At 40.2% G+C, this 15639-nt stretch overlaps 1 protein-coding gene across 10 annotated transcripts in view; it reads left to right on the forward strand.

Moving 5' to 3' along the window:
* The first annotated feature begins 837 nt into the window (after window positions 1-837).
* Window positions 838-15639, forward strand: part of LOC101169564 (receptor-type tyrosine-protein phosphatase S) — a 62624-nt gene continuing 47822 nt past the window's right edge. For 7 of the 10 annotated variants that reach the window (XM_020710999.2, XM_020711003.2, XM_011486681.3 and 4 more), the window contains exons 1-3: window positions 838-1010; window positions 4838-4983; window positions 7289-7430. In XM_020710999.2, coding sequence (XP_020566658.1) covers window positions 866-1010; window positions 4838-4983; window positions 7289-7430 — 433 coding nt within the window. In that variant the 5' untranslated portion in view covers window positions 838-865. Of the gene's footprint in view, window positions 1011-4837; window positions 4987-7288; window positions 7431-15639 lie in introns of all 10 variants that reach the window. The other 3 variants (XM_020711004.2, XM_020711000.2, XM_020711002.2) reach the window with 1 other exon arrangement.

Raw genomic sequence — 15639 nt, forward strand, 5'->3', positions numbered from 1 at the left:
CAATTCAGCTCATTTCACGGCTCACTGGAAGAAGAGACTTATTAATAGAGAAGCTGTAAACGACTTTGGCCTGTTTCTTGAAGTACTTATTAAGGAGTGGCTGGATTGTTCTGGCATGAGACCTTGCGTCTAATCCGGTCCTAGATTTAGAATTTTATGGGGTGCATGCAGAATGTCAGGGGCGCAAGTCTGGTTGTGCTGAGAGTTTGTCCCTCCAAGGACCTAAAATGCTTAGAAAACCATACTGTCATCATATCAGGTCATCTATCCATACGCAAGTATCTACGGCCGTGTTCAGGCTCTATATACAAAACATGCAGCCATAGAACGTGCGTTCAAAGTTAAACCAGTTGAACTTTGACCTAGTAAGGACCTGGATTTGATAGTGACGTATGGGTAGCGTCCTTTGCAATTTACGGAAGCGCCAACCAACCATTTGAAAATTGATCACGGGGGAGACATTATTAATTGTGGTTTGTGCACGGTTGGAATTACATGACACCAAGTCTTTCATATATTGGCCTATTTGCTCGTCCATCCTCACATTTATTTTCTTTTTTCTTTTATTTCATTTTTGTATTTTGTTGTTGTTTTTATGATTTATTATTTGTTTTTCTTTGTCGTTTTTTGAAAGTATTTTTATTTCTTTAGTTATTACTACATCCGGCACTGGTCTAATCAAAATCCTGCATCATAATGAATTAGATTTGTTCATTTATTTTTTTTTACTTCTTTAGAAATTGATTTTCAAACCAGACATTCAAAAGTGACAGAAGCTTAACTTTTATCTTCGCAGAGTGCCTACCCCTGCTGAGTGAAGCCCGGCCTGCATTTACTTCAGCTCCAACGACCCGACACTGGTGCCATGTCTCTGTCTGAGCCAGGCAGACTTGTGGCCCGGTCCAGGCGGCCCTTCTTTGGGTTCTGCCTTTGCCAATTCCCCCTGTGTTTGCTGCTGCCTTTGATCCTCCTGCTGACCAGACCTTGGAGCGGCATGTGTGCAGCACTAGGTAAGATGATCTAGACACGTGTCTCATTTGAAGGTCAGCCTGTGAAAGTGGCACACAAAAACACAGATGTATGGAAAAGTGCTTGTTGTGTGAGTAGGTGTCAGTCGAGGAGCGAACCCCAGCCTGTCAGTAGATCAGCCCTGAACTGTGGCATCGTTAATGTGTTTTGAAAAGGCGGGAGGTCCCATCAGCATGTTACTCATCATCTACTTGATTACAACATTTCCACAGTGGTCTGGACACACACAACACACACACACACAGACGCCTGCTGTCACCGCTCCGGAGGATCTGCCAGGCGGATTTTTTCTGATCGGGGAGATGGCATAAACATGGATCATTTTTCAATTGTGCAAACAATTTGACGCGATGATCCTTTGAGAGAGCTGATGTACTCAATGGAAGGTTTTACAGTGAAGAGGCAGAGTTTCACAACAGCTGCTTTTAGACCACCTGCTGAGAAACTCAGCAGAACAAACAGTGCTGAGAGAAGGGTTTCCTTTTTCCCTCGTTAAACTCAAAAAAACCTATAAATTCAAACCAAGTGTTGCTTTTTTTTCTTTTTTTTGCTCCATTAACAATGTGAAGTGCAGAGGGCGCTGAAAATAAAAAGAGGAATTATTTTAAATGCAAACATGATCCATTGTAGTAGTAAAAGCAATTTGGATCAAATGTGAATAATGTTCAAGAACCACATTCATTTAAAGGAGGTATTTGACTGTCAAGTAAAGGAATTTATCTAGCGTATGTGGCATTTTGTGGCTCTTTGTTCAGGTTAAGATCATGATGATGAAGAAACCAGCCATCACACTAAAGACTCCTGTTCTATATGCTTTTGTAGTCCACAAACAAAACTCAGATAGATTTCAACAAACCAAAATGTCAGCTATTAATAGGATGAAGCTGGAACTATTCATTTTTACCTTTGTTTCAGACCAGGCATGTCCAAAGTTCGGCCCATGGGCAAACTGCAGCCTGCATTCAAATTTCCACCCGCCAGGCTCCTGTCACAAAATCAATAAAATACAACCCCCAGCACTTTCCAAGAACTATGATTTCTTGATTGAGATTGCCTGAATTACATTATAATCAATTGTAATCATTTGTAAATCTGTGGCTATTTGACCTTCAGAGCCTAAAGGGCCAAACAAGAGGAACCAATTTATTTGTTTCTGTGATCAAATCAGAATAAAGTAACCGTTTGTGTTATTTTCCTGTTCACCTAAATGTAAAAGTTTACGATGAGCAATTAATTGTGAATGACATGTCACATTTCATAACAGCTCAGTGACCTTGTGGAAGACTGTCTGCCCTAACACTGGAAGGTTATGAGTTCAAATCCATGACCAAGTCATACCAAAGACGATGCCTCCCTACTCTACTCTGCATTAAGGATTTGGATTGGGGGGTTGAACCACCAAATGGTTCCCAAGCACGGCTGTATCTGCAACTCACCGCTCCCCCAGGGCATGGTTCAAATGCGGAGAACAAATTTCACAAAATCAACTAATGGAACTTTAACTGTAGATTAACCTATATTTAATGTTGACAAGATTTTATTTATTTATTTATTTATTCATGACTTTTCAAACATGAACACAGTAATTTAGGTAACAATAAATTAAAATGTATTTTTGTTTTATATGACAAAATAAAAAGTATCCCAGTGCAAAAAAAGAAAAAATGAAGTCGTTCATTTGCTTTAAATGTTCTTATTAGGGTTCAAAGAATGCAGGTCGAATGGTTGGTCCTCACACATTTTCACCACATCTGCCCCCTTTGCAAAAACCTATTAGACTTTTTACAAAGTCTTTTATTTTTTTTATCATTTTCCATAACAAAATATGCAACAGTTCAAACAATCCTGTGAAAGGTTTGACTCTGTTGAAATTTTATTGTGAAAGGACATATTTTGAAATGGTCTTGATGCTCATTTCCTTCCCAAATTATATTTTCTATGTTGTAACCTGTTAAATTCCTAGAAGTAACAATAAATCGTAGCTAACACAGAAAAAATAAAAATGGTTACAAGGCTAATATCTAACATTATTCCTCTTACTTATTGCAAGTCAGTGATGAAACATCTGATCAGAAATCATATTGTGAACTGATTTTTTTCAAAATAAGACTTACATATTTACTTTTTTTTAACTGTGGCCTGAAAAGTCCTGGCTGAGATAAACTTAGAGTTCCAATTACTTGTCTGTCACGCAGCAAAGAGAAAACTCTGCAACATTATACTTACTGTTTCCATTTATATCCTGAGCACAGCAGTAGGCAGTCACTCCTTCAAATGACTCCAAGTTACAAAGGTGTTCCATTAAAATCTGACTAGTTCATCTCAAACCTGGCTGGTACCTACAGCAGAGTGAGACCTACCATTAAAAAGACAGATGTCCTCATTAGTCCCTTATTTCTCAGGCAGCTTTCAAGAACATCCTGATCACAACAAGTTTCCGTTGAGAGCAAATCTGTCCAGAGCCAGCGCCTTGCAGGGCTTTTCTCTAGCTGTTGGAAGAGGCTTAAGTGGTTACATTGCCAGTGGGGTTGGTTTTGCACTAGGATTGGTGCTGAAGTGCGTTTAAGAGAAAATGGAAAAACATTCTGGACTCAGCATAAAGCCCTCCAAAACCATGTTCTAGCCCTAAGAAGGACATGAAATTCAATCGTAATCCGATAGCAAGAAGAAAGCCGTTCCGGCCATCAATTCCTTTTCCCCTTTTAATAGCTCTCATTCTTCTACTGCTGATAAGAAAAGTGCAGTTCAGCTGCAAATGAAGAACATTTAAGGAAATTAGTCTAAATATGAGCAGTTCCATCTCAAAATCCAGATACAGGTGCAGCTTTTTCCCATTGTTTTCCAGCTACAGTAGACAAACCATTGAGTGGCTGTTTAACTTACCTGTTTAACTAAGTGGGGACATGTTTAAACAGGGTTACAAATCAAACAGCCATTCTTAATAGACATTTATTTTTCATTTCTTGCTCCATCTTCAGTCAACACGACAAGATCTCACCCACCCAGACACAGGGGAGGAGGGATTCAGGTTGCCATGGTAAGGGTCATTCTGACTTCGCCCTGATGGATGGCAGCGATTCCGTAACTGAAGAGGAGTTAAGCTGGGCTCCATGGCAACAGGCCACAGACAGATAGCAAGGGGTGGTTGTTTCTCTGGTCTGACTCAGCCACTGTGAAAAGTGTAGGTTCAGAGCTGTTGGCTCAATATCACACTCGGAAATTGCTATTTTTCCTTCAGAGGGCAGCTTCAGTTGATAAGCATTCCACTGTAATCACTGGGATTGTTCTGCTGAAGTTCTCCGCTGAGACTAAGCATGAAGTTAACATGACTAGTGTTGCTCACTGAATTTATTAGGATCATCTCCATCTGCAACTGCAAATCCCCCTGTAGGTGTGCAGCCGCAGGATCTCGCCTCTGGTATTAATACATTTAAACCAATTATATGCTGTGAATTTTCAGCCAACACTTCATGTATCTGTGAAAAGCTCATGTGTCATGACAGCCTATGCTGCATAGAGGCAGAGGGAGGGAGAAAGAGATGTTCCTCCACAGCTCGGCCCCATCTTTTATTTATGACCCACAGGAAGTCCTTCAGCTTGTCCTCTAGATGATACCCAGGAAGTAAGCACATTGGGGAAGCCATCAGAACACAAGCGAGCATGACCGTTCGCTCACAGTGAAATGGGGCGGGGTCAGCAGGGCTTGTTGCGGGTTGTGTACCAGTTTTGATGTCTGTTTGAATGCTTCTTTCTCCACTCCTTTTTTTTTTAACATGTATTTTTTTTCCTACTCTTTGCCATTTCTCAGCTCCTCCAAGGTTCACAAAAATTCCCACTGACCAGATCGGAGTCTCTGGGGGCGTGGCATCATTTGTGTGTCAGGCCGTTGGGAACCCGAAGCCTGTCGTCTACTGGAACAAGAAGGGCAAGAAGGTCAACTCCCAGCGCATTGAGGTGGTTGTCACAGTGAACAATTTTCACTTTTTAAAAATGAAAGGATATATGTGTCAATGGTGATAATGTTAAATCTTTAAATATGTTTTTTGTCTTGATATTTTAGTTTAAAGACCCACTCAGATGAAATTTGTTTTTGGTGTTTTTAACATGTTCTTCAGGCATTTTCTCATGATGGAGGACATATATTAAGAAAATTTAACTTAAAATTGGATTTTTGAGTATTTAACAATCCATTCAAATTGTTGAGAATCAGGAGCAGACAAAAGAAACGCCACTTGAAAAGAGCTTATTTGTGACACAGAAAATTCGCTGGGCGGGCAACAAGCTCCATGCTCCAGGAACAGGGAGGGGAAAGGGGGTGGAGTTGCTATGTGTCAATAATTCTGCCCACAACTCAGAGGCAAATTTCTAATAAACTACTGCTGCTCAGCAGAAACTATGTCCGACACAAGTTTTTTGATTTTGGCAAAAAAAAAAACAGCATAATCATAAATAAAAGACTACTGGGAACGCTTTTACAATACATCAAAAGAGGATTAGACAGGGTGTCTTAAAAATGCTAAAGTTTCACTTCAGCTGATAAATTAAAAAAAAATTAAAATTTTGTAGAAAGAAACAGATTGATACTACCCTTGGATTTGTTAAATTATGACACTTCAGCTCTTAAAGTAAAAAGACTTTGCAGCAGGTCGAAACAAGGATTGCTGGCTAATTAACAAAATTCCGCCAGCTTTCCAAAACTCATCAATTTATAACTCTTAAAGTCTATTTTTTTTTAGACTCCCTTTCCTTCTTTTAATTTTATTATGATTTATGATGTTACACGTCAGTAAGGTAAGCACCAAAAAAAGTCCCGCTCAACTTCTCAACAAGACACCGCCCTTGATCTCTTTCATTTGCAGTCCAGCCTCCTCTTCCCTCACATTACTATGTAACGCATCTGCATAAAGCCTTACTGCTTAATACTTTGGCATATTTCAAACAAAGGAGTGATCATAAAGAGAGGATTTGTTCGGAAAAGGGGTCTAAAACAAAGCACTTTAAACTGAATGACAGGAAGGGGAAAAGACGGAATTTAGGTGCTTAAATATGCATGAAGCCAGATGAACACAGACATTAAAATGAGGTGCTTTTATTTGTCTGTCTGGAGTCGTCGTCTAGAAGTGTAAATTCTGTGATTGGGCTTGAATAAATCAAGCTGTAATTCAGAGCTAGACACAATGTTGACTCTAGGCTTTTATAGCGAAAGACTCCAATATTGATCTTCTCGTCAAATCTATTGAAACAAACAAATAAGGCCCAGTCATTTTTATGTAGCAGCTATTATGCAGCCATAAAACAAAGATAAATAAGAAAAAGTGGTTGTAGGGTCATTAAGTCCAAACCAAGCCCACAGCTTTTTATTGTAACTTTTATATAGCGATATAAAATATTTAGTTAATTGCTAACTTTTAAGTTTTATTTTAAATTCACAAATAAGTACTAATTGCTTTGTGATCTAGAAGTTTTTAGTCTCTTGACTATAAATAAATGAACGTATTGAGGTCACCTACTTTTAAAAACTACATTTCAACAAAGTGACCTGATAGACCTCTTGTGTCGGTAAGTATAAGGTCAGTAAACATGAGCATCCAGTGTCTTCAGGGGATTGATTTGATTTCTAAAACAGGAAAAGATTAAAAAACAGTCTGGCCCAACTCAGTTTAAAAACTGTCTTTCTGCCGGTTCCTGGTTTGCAATACATAAAATTCAGACATACAACACACATATCATGACAAGAGAGAGAAAAACTAAAAAGCCTAAATACATGAAAATTAAAATAATCTGTAAATCATGTTTCCTTTAAGCATTTCAGCTGAAAGAAGTGGTAGAGTTCACTGTAACTATTGAGGATGTAAGGATTTATACTAAGAACAATGTGATCCATATCATAATTTGTGTTTGCTGATATGATTCATAACTGATATTGGTTCATGCCATGAACCAATATGGCTGCCGTGGTGCCAACACACGTGTGTTGTCGGCTGTGATGGCACTTGGTTGTTTTAATGTTTTAGTAAAATGCCATGTCTCAATCCAAATGGTATTATCCATTATCGATATAATCAATTTATTTTATTTTCAGGTCAATTTGATTAAAATCTTTCCTCAGATCAATCTGGTTGGAAATATAAATCAATCATTGGTTAGGTCGATTGATCGTTACATCCCTAGTACTTATGCAACATGAGCTGGTTGTTGTAGATTTGCCCGTTTACGCTGCTGTAACTCGCCGCCTCGCTGTGTGGTTCTGTCTGTCCAGACGATAGAGTTTGATGAGGGTGCGGGTGCCGTGCTGAGGATCCAGCCGCTCAGAGCTCCTCGAGACGAGAATGTCTACGAGTGTGTGGCACGCAACAGCGAAGGGGAGGTGTCTGTCACTTCCAAGCTGTCCATCATGAGAGGTAAGGTGCAGAGAGACGCACAAGCACAACCGGCCTAAGACATGCTTTTTTTCTTCACGAGTGCTCCGTTTGCTTCAGCCATCATTCCTGCATCACTGGGCTGTCGGTTGTAGATATGACAATAGAGCAAAGCCACACCCTCCCTGCAAAGAAGAAGTCTGCAGTGAACTGTTCTTTTTATAGTCCTTCGGAGTGCAACAGAGCGTGATCTGGCCACAGAGTGGGCCAGACACCATGCTCGCTCAGGGGTATTTCAGCGGTTCGGCTTGCTGTAATCATTGCACTTCCTGGCCAGATTGAGAGTGTTAATCTAATGTTGACTGTCTCTTTGGGAGGAAACCTATCAAATGTGGCGCTTCAACATGTTATGAGCTTAAGTTGCAGCAGGCAGCTTGGAATGTGAGAACTGGCTGCTCGCCCAGCACAGCTGGAAGGGATAAGGAAGAAGAGGGTGGCTGCTCAGACCGATGCTTGACGAAGACAATTTATAAGAATGGGTTGAGGTTTTTTAAACAACCCTTTGTTACAAGTGACTGGGGAGGAGAACAAAAGCTTGGGTGCAGCAGGTGGAGCCTGCTGAAGAAGTGCAAGTGACTTAAACGGGAGGATGGAGAAGCTGGAAGGGGGGTGTGCAGGATGGAGAAGATTGATGGGGATTGTGGAGATGCCAGGAGCTGTGTGGTAAGTAACTCGGGGAATACACTCCCGTCCATCTGTTAACCCACCCGTCACAGCCCCAATCTAAAGCACATTACCACAGAAACGAGATCTCATGGGTTAGACTCCCAGGTTGTGTGTCCTCGTCCAGTTGTGTTAGCTTCCCTGTCGCTGAGGTCTGCTCTTAATTATGTTTCCGCAGCTAGAGTTTCCGAAAACTGTACTCAAGAGTGCTTTACCCTCTAGTATTATTGTCATCCAAAATAATTACTTACTTGAGTATAGACGAACAAAGAAACTGTTAAAAAAAACTACTTAGCGGCGCTTTTTTAACTACATTTCCCTTCGGGGATTAAAAAAGTTGATCTTGAATCTTGAATTTTTGATTGTCATCTTAAAAATATGGAAACAGGCAAATAAAAATTAAAAGGCAGTTTCTGGAATACTTTAAACTTTTTTACAGCAATAAGCCTTTTTTGATCAAACAAATTAGAGATGCACAAAATTAGATTTTTCACAATTTCCAGGAAATTCCAATATTTTCAAAAACTTGTTGACCAATATAAAGTCTGATAGCCAATAATAAACCGAATTTAGTTTTTGATTTTATTTGTAAAGCTCCAATGAACAACTGTCATCCACAGGCTGTGCGCAAAAGGCGAGACACATCAAACCAGGTTAAAATATTTATGACTAATAATTCCCCAATTGGTCATGGCCAATACAAACATCCAATTTTTAAGCCTCAGATATATATTTCCATCTGCCCTCTGCAATGCGCGCTCAACCACTTTCAATGAGAAGTCAGTATAAGCATGCGTAAATGCGCGTTTCAGGCTTCAGTGTTTAAAACTCGCACTCACACACAGCTACACAAGTTTTGGGCTTTATGTACAATAGGAGCAGCAATTGGATGCAAGTTGAGAGTTAAAGCAGGTCAAAATTTGACAAATGTGGGATTCGGATTTGGTAGTGTCGTACAGATGACGTCCACATTAATTCACGGAAGAGTTGATGATGGAGGAGAAATTCCTATTTGTTGTTTGCACCAAATTATACGACACCAAATCTTCCACACATCAGAATAAAGTTGTGAAAGAAAAGCTTGGATCCGCAGATTTGACATTTCACACCTAGCCTTCAGTTTTTTCTTTATTGAGACATAGATTCTTTCCTGTGTTTGAGTTATAAGTGAATTTCTTTTTGTAGTAAATAAAGGTTTTACCTGCCATCAATGATGCTCCACAAGCATCAAATCGCAAGTTGTTGACTTTTTTTTTTTTAATTCTAAATCCCTTCAATCAGATTCAGAGGCATTTACAGTGTGCTACAGGCTCGCTGATGCATCCTTCAAATTTGCTTGGTCAGAGCTGCACTACATCAATTGCTGGCTACTAGCTGATTCATATTAATACACAGCGCTAGAATAAAAATGTTGCAAGAGAAAAAGAAAAGACAGAAACAGTCCATTATAGCTCAATTAGAGTTCTGCTTTCTTCTACATCTTCTCACATGGTAAAATCTGTATAAATTTGTAAAAATATACTTAAAAGGGTGTAACTGAGTGACTGTAATGTGTTTCCATTCAAGTCTGCCTCTCTGTGAGAGCAGAGGGATGGGTGAGTGGGGTGCGGGACATCAGCAGATGAAGATATGCTTAATCAGATTCAGAGGCGTTTGACTACGGTTAAATATTTCCCTGAATCAGAATGGACAGACGGTGTGTCTGCAGCCAGAGATCCCGTGATTATGCTGTTTACTACTTGTGATGTTTACATCATTGAATATTTGTCACCCACTAGATTTTGACAGACTTTGTCAGCTGTTCCTGTCATAGAGAATGTATGAAGCCAGTCGGTCAAGAGCCAGGGGATCAGTTTTGTGTTCTGGTTCTATGCGATTACATAAAAGAGTAAACTTTTTAAAAAATATTGGGAACATTTTATTTGTTACAGTCCTGATCAAACAGTTTGCTTGCAAGTCATTAAAAAAATTAATTTAGTCCAGGCGTTACATTTTTATTTGTTCAAATTTGTTATGTTATAGAACAGTTTAAAGGTGTGCCAAATTCGAGTTTTCTTGAAAACCATTAATGAAAATGAAATTTTTTGGGGGTAAAGCGATTTATTTTTGTAAAATTGTTCTGTTTTTTTTTTTTTTAATAGTTAAAGGACAAATCAACCAGATTAGAGCTTTTGAAAGGCTCCTCATGTATGACCCATGTGATATTTTTATTTTTGTGATGATGGCTTTTCTTTGGAAGAAGGACACAGATGCTTCACAACAGGAGCATGAAATAGTTAGAAGTCCATTTTTAAAGGCAAACTAAATTAATTTTTCCCATCAAACAGAAAATGCAAGTGAAAAAAAACTGTAGAGAAATTATGTGATCTGTCTTATAATGGAAAAAAACACAAATTTGCACAAAGATTCACAAAAGTGGATGGGATTTAAACCACTTAAGCACAATATTCTAATTAGAAAAATGTGAGCAAAAGTTATGCTAAAATCTAAATTAGGATGAAGAAATGATACTAGGAAATATGACAATATAGTATAAATAGATGTATAAACACTTCCTCCCACCCATCATATCTATTTTTGAGAAATTTAATGCCTGTTTAGCAGCAGTTCTCCTCACTGGGTGCAAATAAAGCCTGTTGGCTGAACAGAGAACTGCAGAATAGATCATGTCATCTAAGAATGCTGCTAAGTGCAGAAAAGTGAAATTCCGCTTGGGTAAGTTTTCCTTGCTTTTTGTTTATGGTTCTTTGGAGAAAAGCATCACCCACCACAGAAGTAGACGGGAGGCTTTCCATTATTGCTCCACACCATTCTCCACTCCCCATGAAATGCCTGTCCATCTCCTGACGTGATTCATCTTTTTTTCTTTTAAACGGCTGAATTCTGTACTGTGTGAGGGGATGTGGCTCGGGATATCTGCTGCTGCTGCTGCTCTATAGGCTGCTTAATGGATGCAGGTCCAGCAGGTTATGGTCAAGATGGTCCTTCTTTTATATTTCTCTACCATCATCATACCCCTTTCCATCCCCTTCACTTACTTGCTACTTTCTTTACTGCATTCATATTTTTCCACTGCAGCTTCTTGCCTTACCCCATAGGAACAACCGTTTCTAATTTTTCCTCCTTTGTTTTATTCATCTTTTCATTATCTTTGGCCCCACGTCATCAGTCTTGACTCTATTTTTTTTTTGCATTTTTTCAGACTTATCTCTTTTCTAAGCGGCTCATTTTGGTAGAGACTGCAGTTCCTGTTGTCTTGCCTTCATGAGACAGGAATATATATCTGCACTTCCGCATATCTGAAAACCTTTGGTGGGCGAGAGATTCTCATTACTGCGGCTGTGCATGTTAGTGTGCGTGCACGACCTTCAGTGTTGTGTTAGAATTAATACACTGATTCTTTGTTTTTCTGTGTGTGCAAGTGTGCCTTTATCTGCATCCGTATGCCTGGTTTTTGCAAAGTAATCCTGATTAAATTCACCTCCCGGTGTCCCATTTTAGGAGAAAGGGAAGTGAGGAATCGAGGAGGATGAGAGCGTGAAAGAGCAGGAGCTATGCGCTGCAACCACCCTTCACATGAACAACAGTCAGATCAGTGATTCCCCGCAGGCGTTGGCTGCTTCGGCAGGCCTGCGGCTCAGGCAGCATTTCACTCTGAAACAACTGAAAGTATAAACTCAGCCTGCAAGAGGATTATGCTACTTGAGTGGAGAACTGTCTTTTTCATCCCATGCCCTCAGCTTCACTTTCCATCCATTCTCTGCTCTTCTTTCTTTTTTTTTCTTGCATTATATTCTCCTCGCCTGTTTTACACAGTTCTTTGTGTCGCCTGTGTCGTCGTCGAGTCCCTGATGATAAAAAATAGAGCACGGCACAGTAGAGGACACGTGTTTTTTTTTTTTGGTGTGATTGATCCATGATGTTGAGCTTGAATTTGCATTGTGGTGTGATCTATTATCATAAAGTTCTATTAGCATTTAAAGTGCTCCCTTTCAGGCCTCCTGAAGTCTCTGGGAGTTGGTGCATTAGAGTCTCTGAAGACCGCTGTGTGCTGGCAGATTAATCCTGTATCAGGCTGCCTGAGATCAGCTTTTATGCTGCTTTCTTTCATGCACATTGCCATTTTCCACTGAAATGTGAATAAGCAACCTGTTTTTGAGCAGGGTGGAATTTGTGCAGTGTAGGAGAGAAATGACTTATCTTTTTTTGCGTGTAGGAGGAAAATACAAGGAGATACAAGAGGTAAAAAAAAAATCTGGATTCACGTTTGTTTGTTTGCATCCTTTGCATTATGTGTTTATCTCTTTGGGTGTGTGTTTTTCCTCTTTACTTGTGCTGCTTCTGAGCGCACGGACACACAAATTGTTTGTTTGCCCAGATCTGGTTGGCTCAGCTGACTGCTTTTGGGCACCAGGCCTGATTGCCCTTCTGCAAACATAACCAGGCCAAAATGTACACTCTCAACCCCATCATACACACAAATACACACACAATGCTCCATGGAATAATGCTGCAGAAAGCTTGCCAATGTTCCCCAAAACCCTGTTGACACACGCAGTGTTTGGATAAAAAATGTGCATTTTTCCATGGGCTGTTTTATCAATTTAACCAGGAGATAAAAAATAAGCTTGACTTTTGTGCAGCAGTGTTTGTGTTTGATAAATGATTCATTTTGCAAAAAGTGCGATCAAGGCCATGCCCGCAGTATCTATTTCAAGCGGTCGCTTAGTCATCCAGGAACCTGGCAGAATACCTGTAGCTTCCTGTCCTCTGCTCCAGCAAACTGTGCTTAAGAGTCCACTACGACTCCCTTGCTTAAGAGTCCACTACGACTGCCTGCTGTTCAGTCTAGAGTTTACTTCTACAATGTATGCTAGAGTGCTTTATTTATCTGTCTTTTAAGAGAACAGTCCACCAGATTCACTTTACGGGTTTACACAATAGCGAATGTTAAATGGACTGCCCATATGAACGCTTCCCTCAAAGCCTGCTGACTGTTCACATAGCTTCACAGGACGAGTCACACACTTTCTAAAGATCAGTCGTGTGCTCTCTCAGGTCACATATTCTTCAAGAACTGGTCTTTCTCTGGGATAGGACTTGGGAACATTTCCAGTTCTTAAATTTGCAACATCTGGATAATGTCAGCTTGTACATCTGTTTGCTTTGTTTGCTGAACTTAACGAGGTTATTCAACGGCTGTTATGCTACAGATGAAATGATTTTGGCAGTGAACAGCAACAGGAAATCCAGACTCTTCTCTTGATTCTTTAACCCCTCAATGACATGTGCTGCAGTTGGATTAAAAATCGTGTCAAAAAACATCTCCACTCGTGAACAATGTTGAATTATTCAATGTTGTCCAAACAAAATGTTGTGATCTAAGCATGTTTTTCTGATCAGCTTAGTGTTAATAAAGTTAAATTCTTGATGAGTCCCGATTTCCTATGTTTGCAGATTTGTTTTTCTGCATCCCTGTTTTCTCTCTCATCACCATGTTAACTTTAGCAAAATTCTCCTAACAACTAGCGATGTAAATTTGTCCTCTGTAGAGGACATTTCTAAACATGAATGTCTCCCAACCACTGCTTACTACTGCATTTGGGGCTTTTCAATGACATCACATGTAAAGGGCCGGGACTCTGGGAAGCGTAGTTGTCGGTGGATTTCTTTTTTACTGCACTCTGGTGGACAGGAAAATATCTTGCAAGCTAATAAAGCAATTAGCTGCCCATCTGAAAGACAGTAACGTTTTTGAAATTGATTCTAACCTTCAGTTTCCGTGCATTTTGTACATAAAGCCAAATATGCACGTGTTTACATAGACCTTTCATTGGAAGCAGTTGCTCTAATGCGTGTTTCTGAACCCGTTGTAAACGTAGCGTAAGAGTTGATGTCCTGTTTTTTTTTTCTATTGATTTAACTATTTTTTCAGAGGATAAAAATCATAATTTATTCAAGGTATCAATTTTTCCATAATCTTGTGTCTCTTACTTTACTGTTTTTGTTCATGGTCCACTAACATCGCAACACAAGGAGCATTAATAAATCAATGACTTCCAGACAAAGTCAGATTCTTAGTGGATTGCTCCAATTAACAGCTGAGGAGTCCATGTAGCAGTAGCCAGCGGAGTGATAAAAAGACCATCTGAACTCTCTCAGGGGAGGGACGGGTTCGGGGGAGGGCAAAGAGAAGCAGATGTGGACCTAGCATATTCCTCTCCGTAGGGAAGCGCACCTCCTGACCTGCACTTCGATCTCCTTCCCCTGCCTCCATTCTCTTTCCTATCCGTCCCAGCAATGTACTGAATGCAGGTTGATAATTAGCATTGATCAGCCGAGGATGTTGTGGAGCAAGGGGGGCCAAAAATGGAAACCACTGCGGTCTCCATTTTCTGGTGTCAAAAGTTTGGCATGTCGGCTACAGTAAACATCCTCGCCTGTGAGCTTCGATTTTGCGGCAGTCCCCGGTGCTTCCTCTTCACAGCACCAGGAACAGCGTGATGTGTCTATCTGACAGGGTCTCTTTGCCACTGATGACTATCGAAACAGAGAAAGAGAGCAGCAGATCCTATCTCCATTCAACCTCTTCTCTTCATCGAGGAGTCTGTTAACAGATGGTGTGTGTCTGTCATGTGGTTTGGTAGAAAGGGGGGTTTAGAAGAGAAGAGAAAACAAAAATTGTACCTGAGGCTGCAGTCCCAGGCTTTGCAGATTGGGCAAGTTAACTGAGGTTGAGGAAGCACACTTGAAGCCGGTTCTGCTGGAATTCATAAAAGGAGGTTACAGCTTGATTTAAATAGCTTGCAAATTACAATTTTAATTAATAAATCTATTGCTTCGGAGCTAGAGGAATATATTTATTTTTTATGCAAGAGGATTTGGTGCCTGTTAACGAGAGTGGCTAAAAGGGCAAGAGAGGAAGAAACAGGTGGGCTGGTGGATGCTAGATTACGTGTCTGACCATCTGGACTGTTGTCACCGGGAGCTGTTTTCCATTCAGTAGAAATACACATGACCAAAAGCAACGGCTATTCTGTGTGCACACTCTAACTTTTTATGTGTATTTTTGCTAGTGGTGCCACATGACATGAATCTAAATGTTCCCAAAGTCTGTAAAGGCAATAAGGAGAACATGAAGGCAAATTTGCACACACATATACGGCACACACACTTACCTGTCCCATGCCCCCTAACACGATCAGACATATTCAGACACTTCCGAGATCGGCCTCTCTAATAGTTGGTACATTTTTTACAATTACTGCTAACACGTTCTTATTACCCTCAGTGCCCTGTCCCTCCTCTTGATTCCACCTTCTAATTGCTGCTGCTGTTTCTGAACAGCTCTCTGCATAGTGATTAGACAGCAATCACTACCAGAGCCTAACATGGAGCCCCACCTTTTTAAAATCTCACATTTCAACACCACATCCTCCGAACACGTGCCCCTGGTTTAGTCATGTACGGTGTGGGTGTGCATGTGTGTCAGTACTGAAGTAACTCCCGCTGACTGGGCGGTGTGTTT

Source organism: Oryzias latipes, chromosome 17 (assembly GCF_002234675.1).
Source record: "Oryzias latipes chromosome 17, ASM223467v1".
NCBI lineage: Eukaryota > Metazoa > Chordata > Actinopteri > Beloniformes > Adrianichthyidae > Oryzias > Oryzias latipes.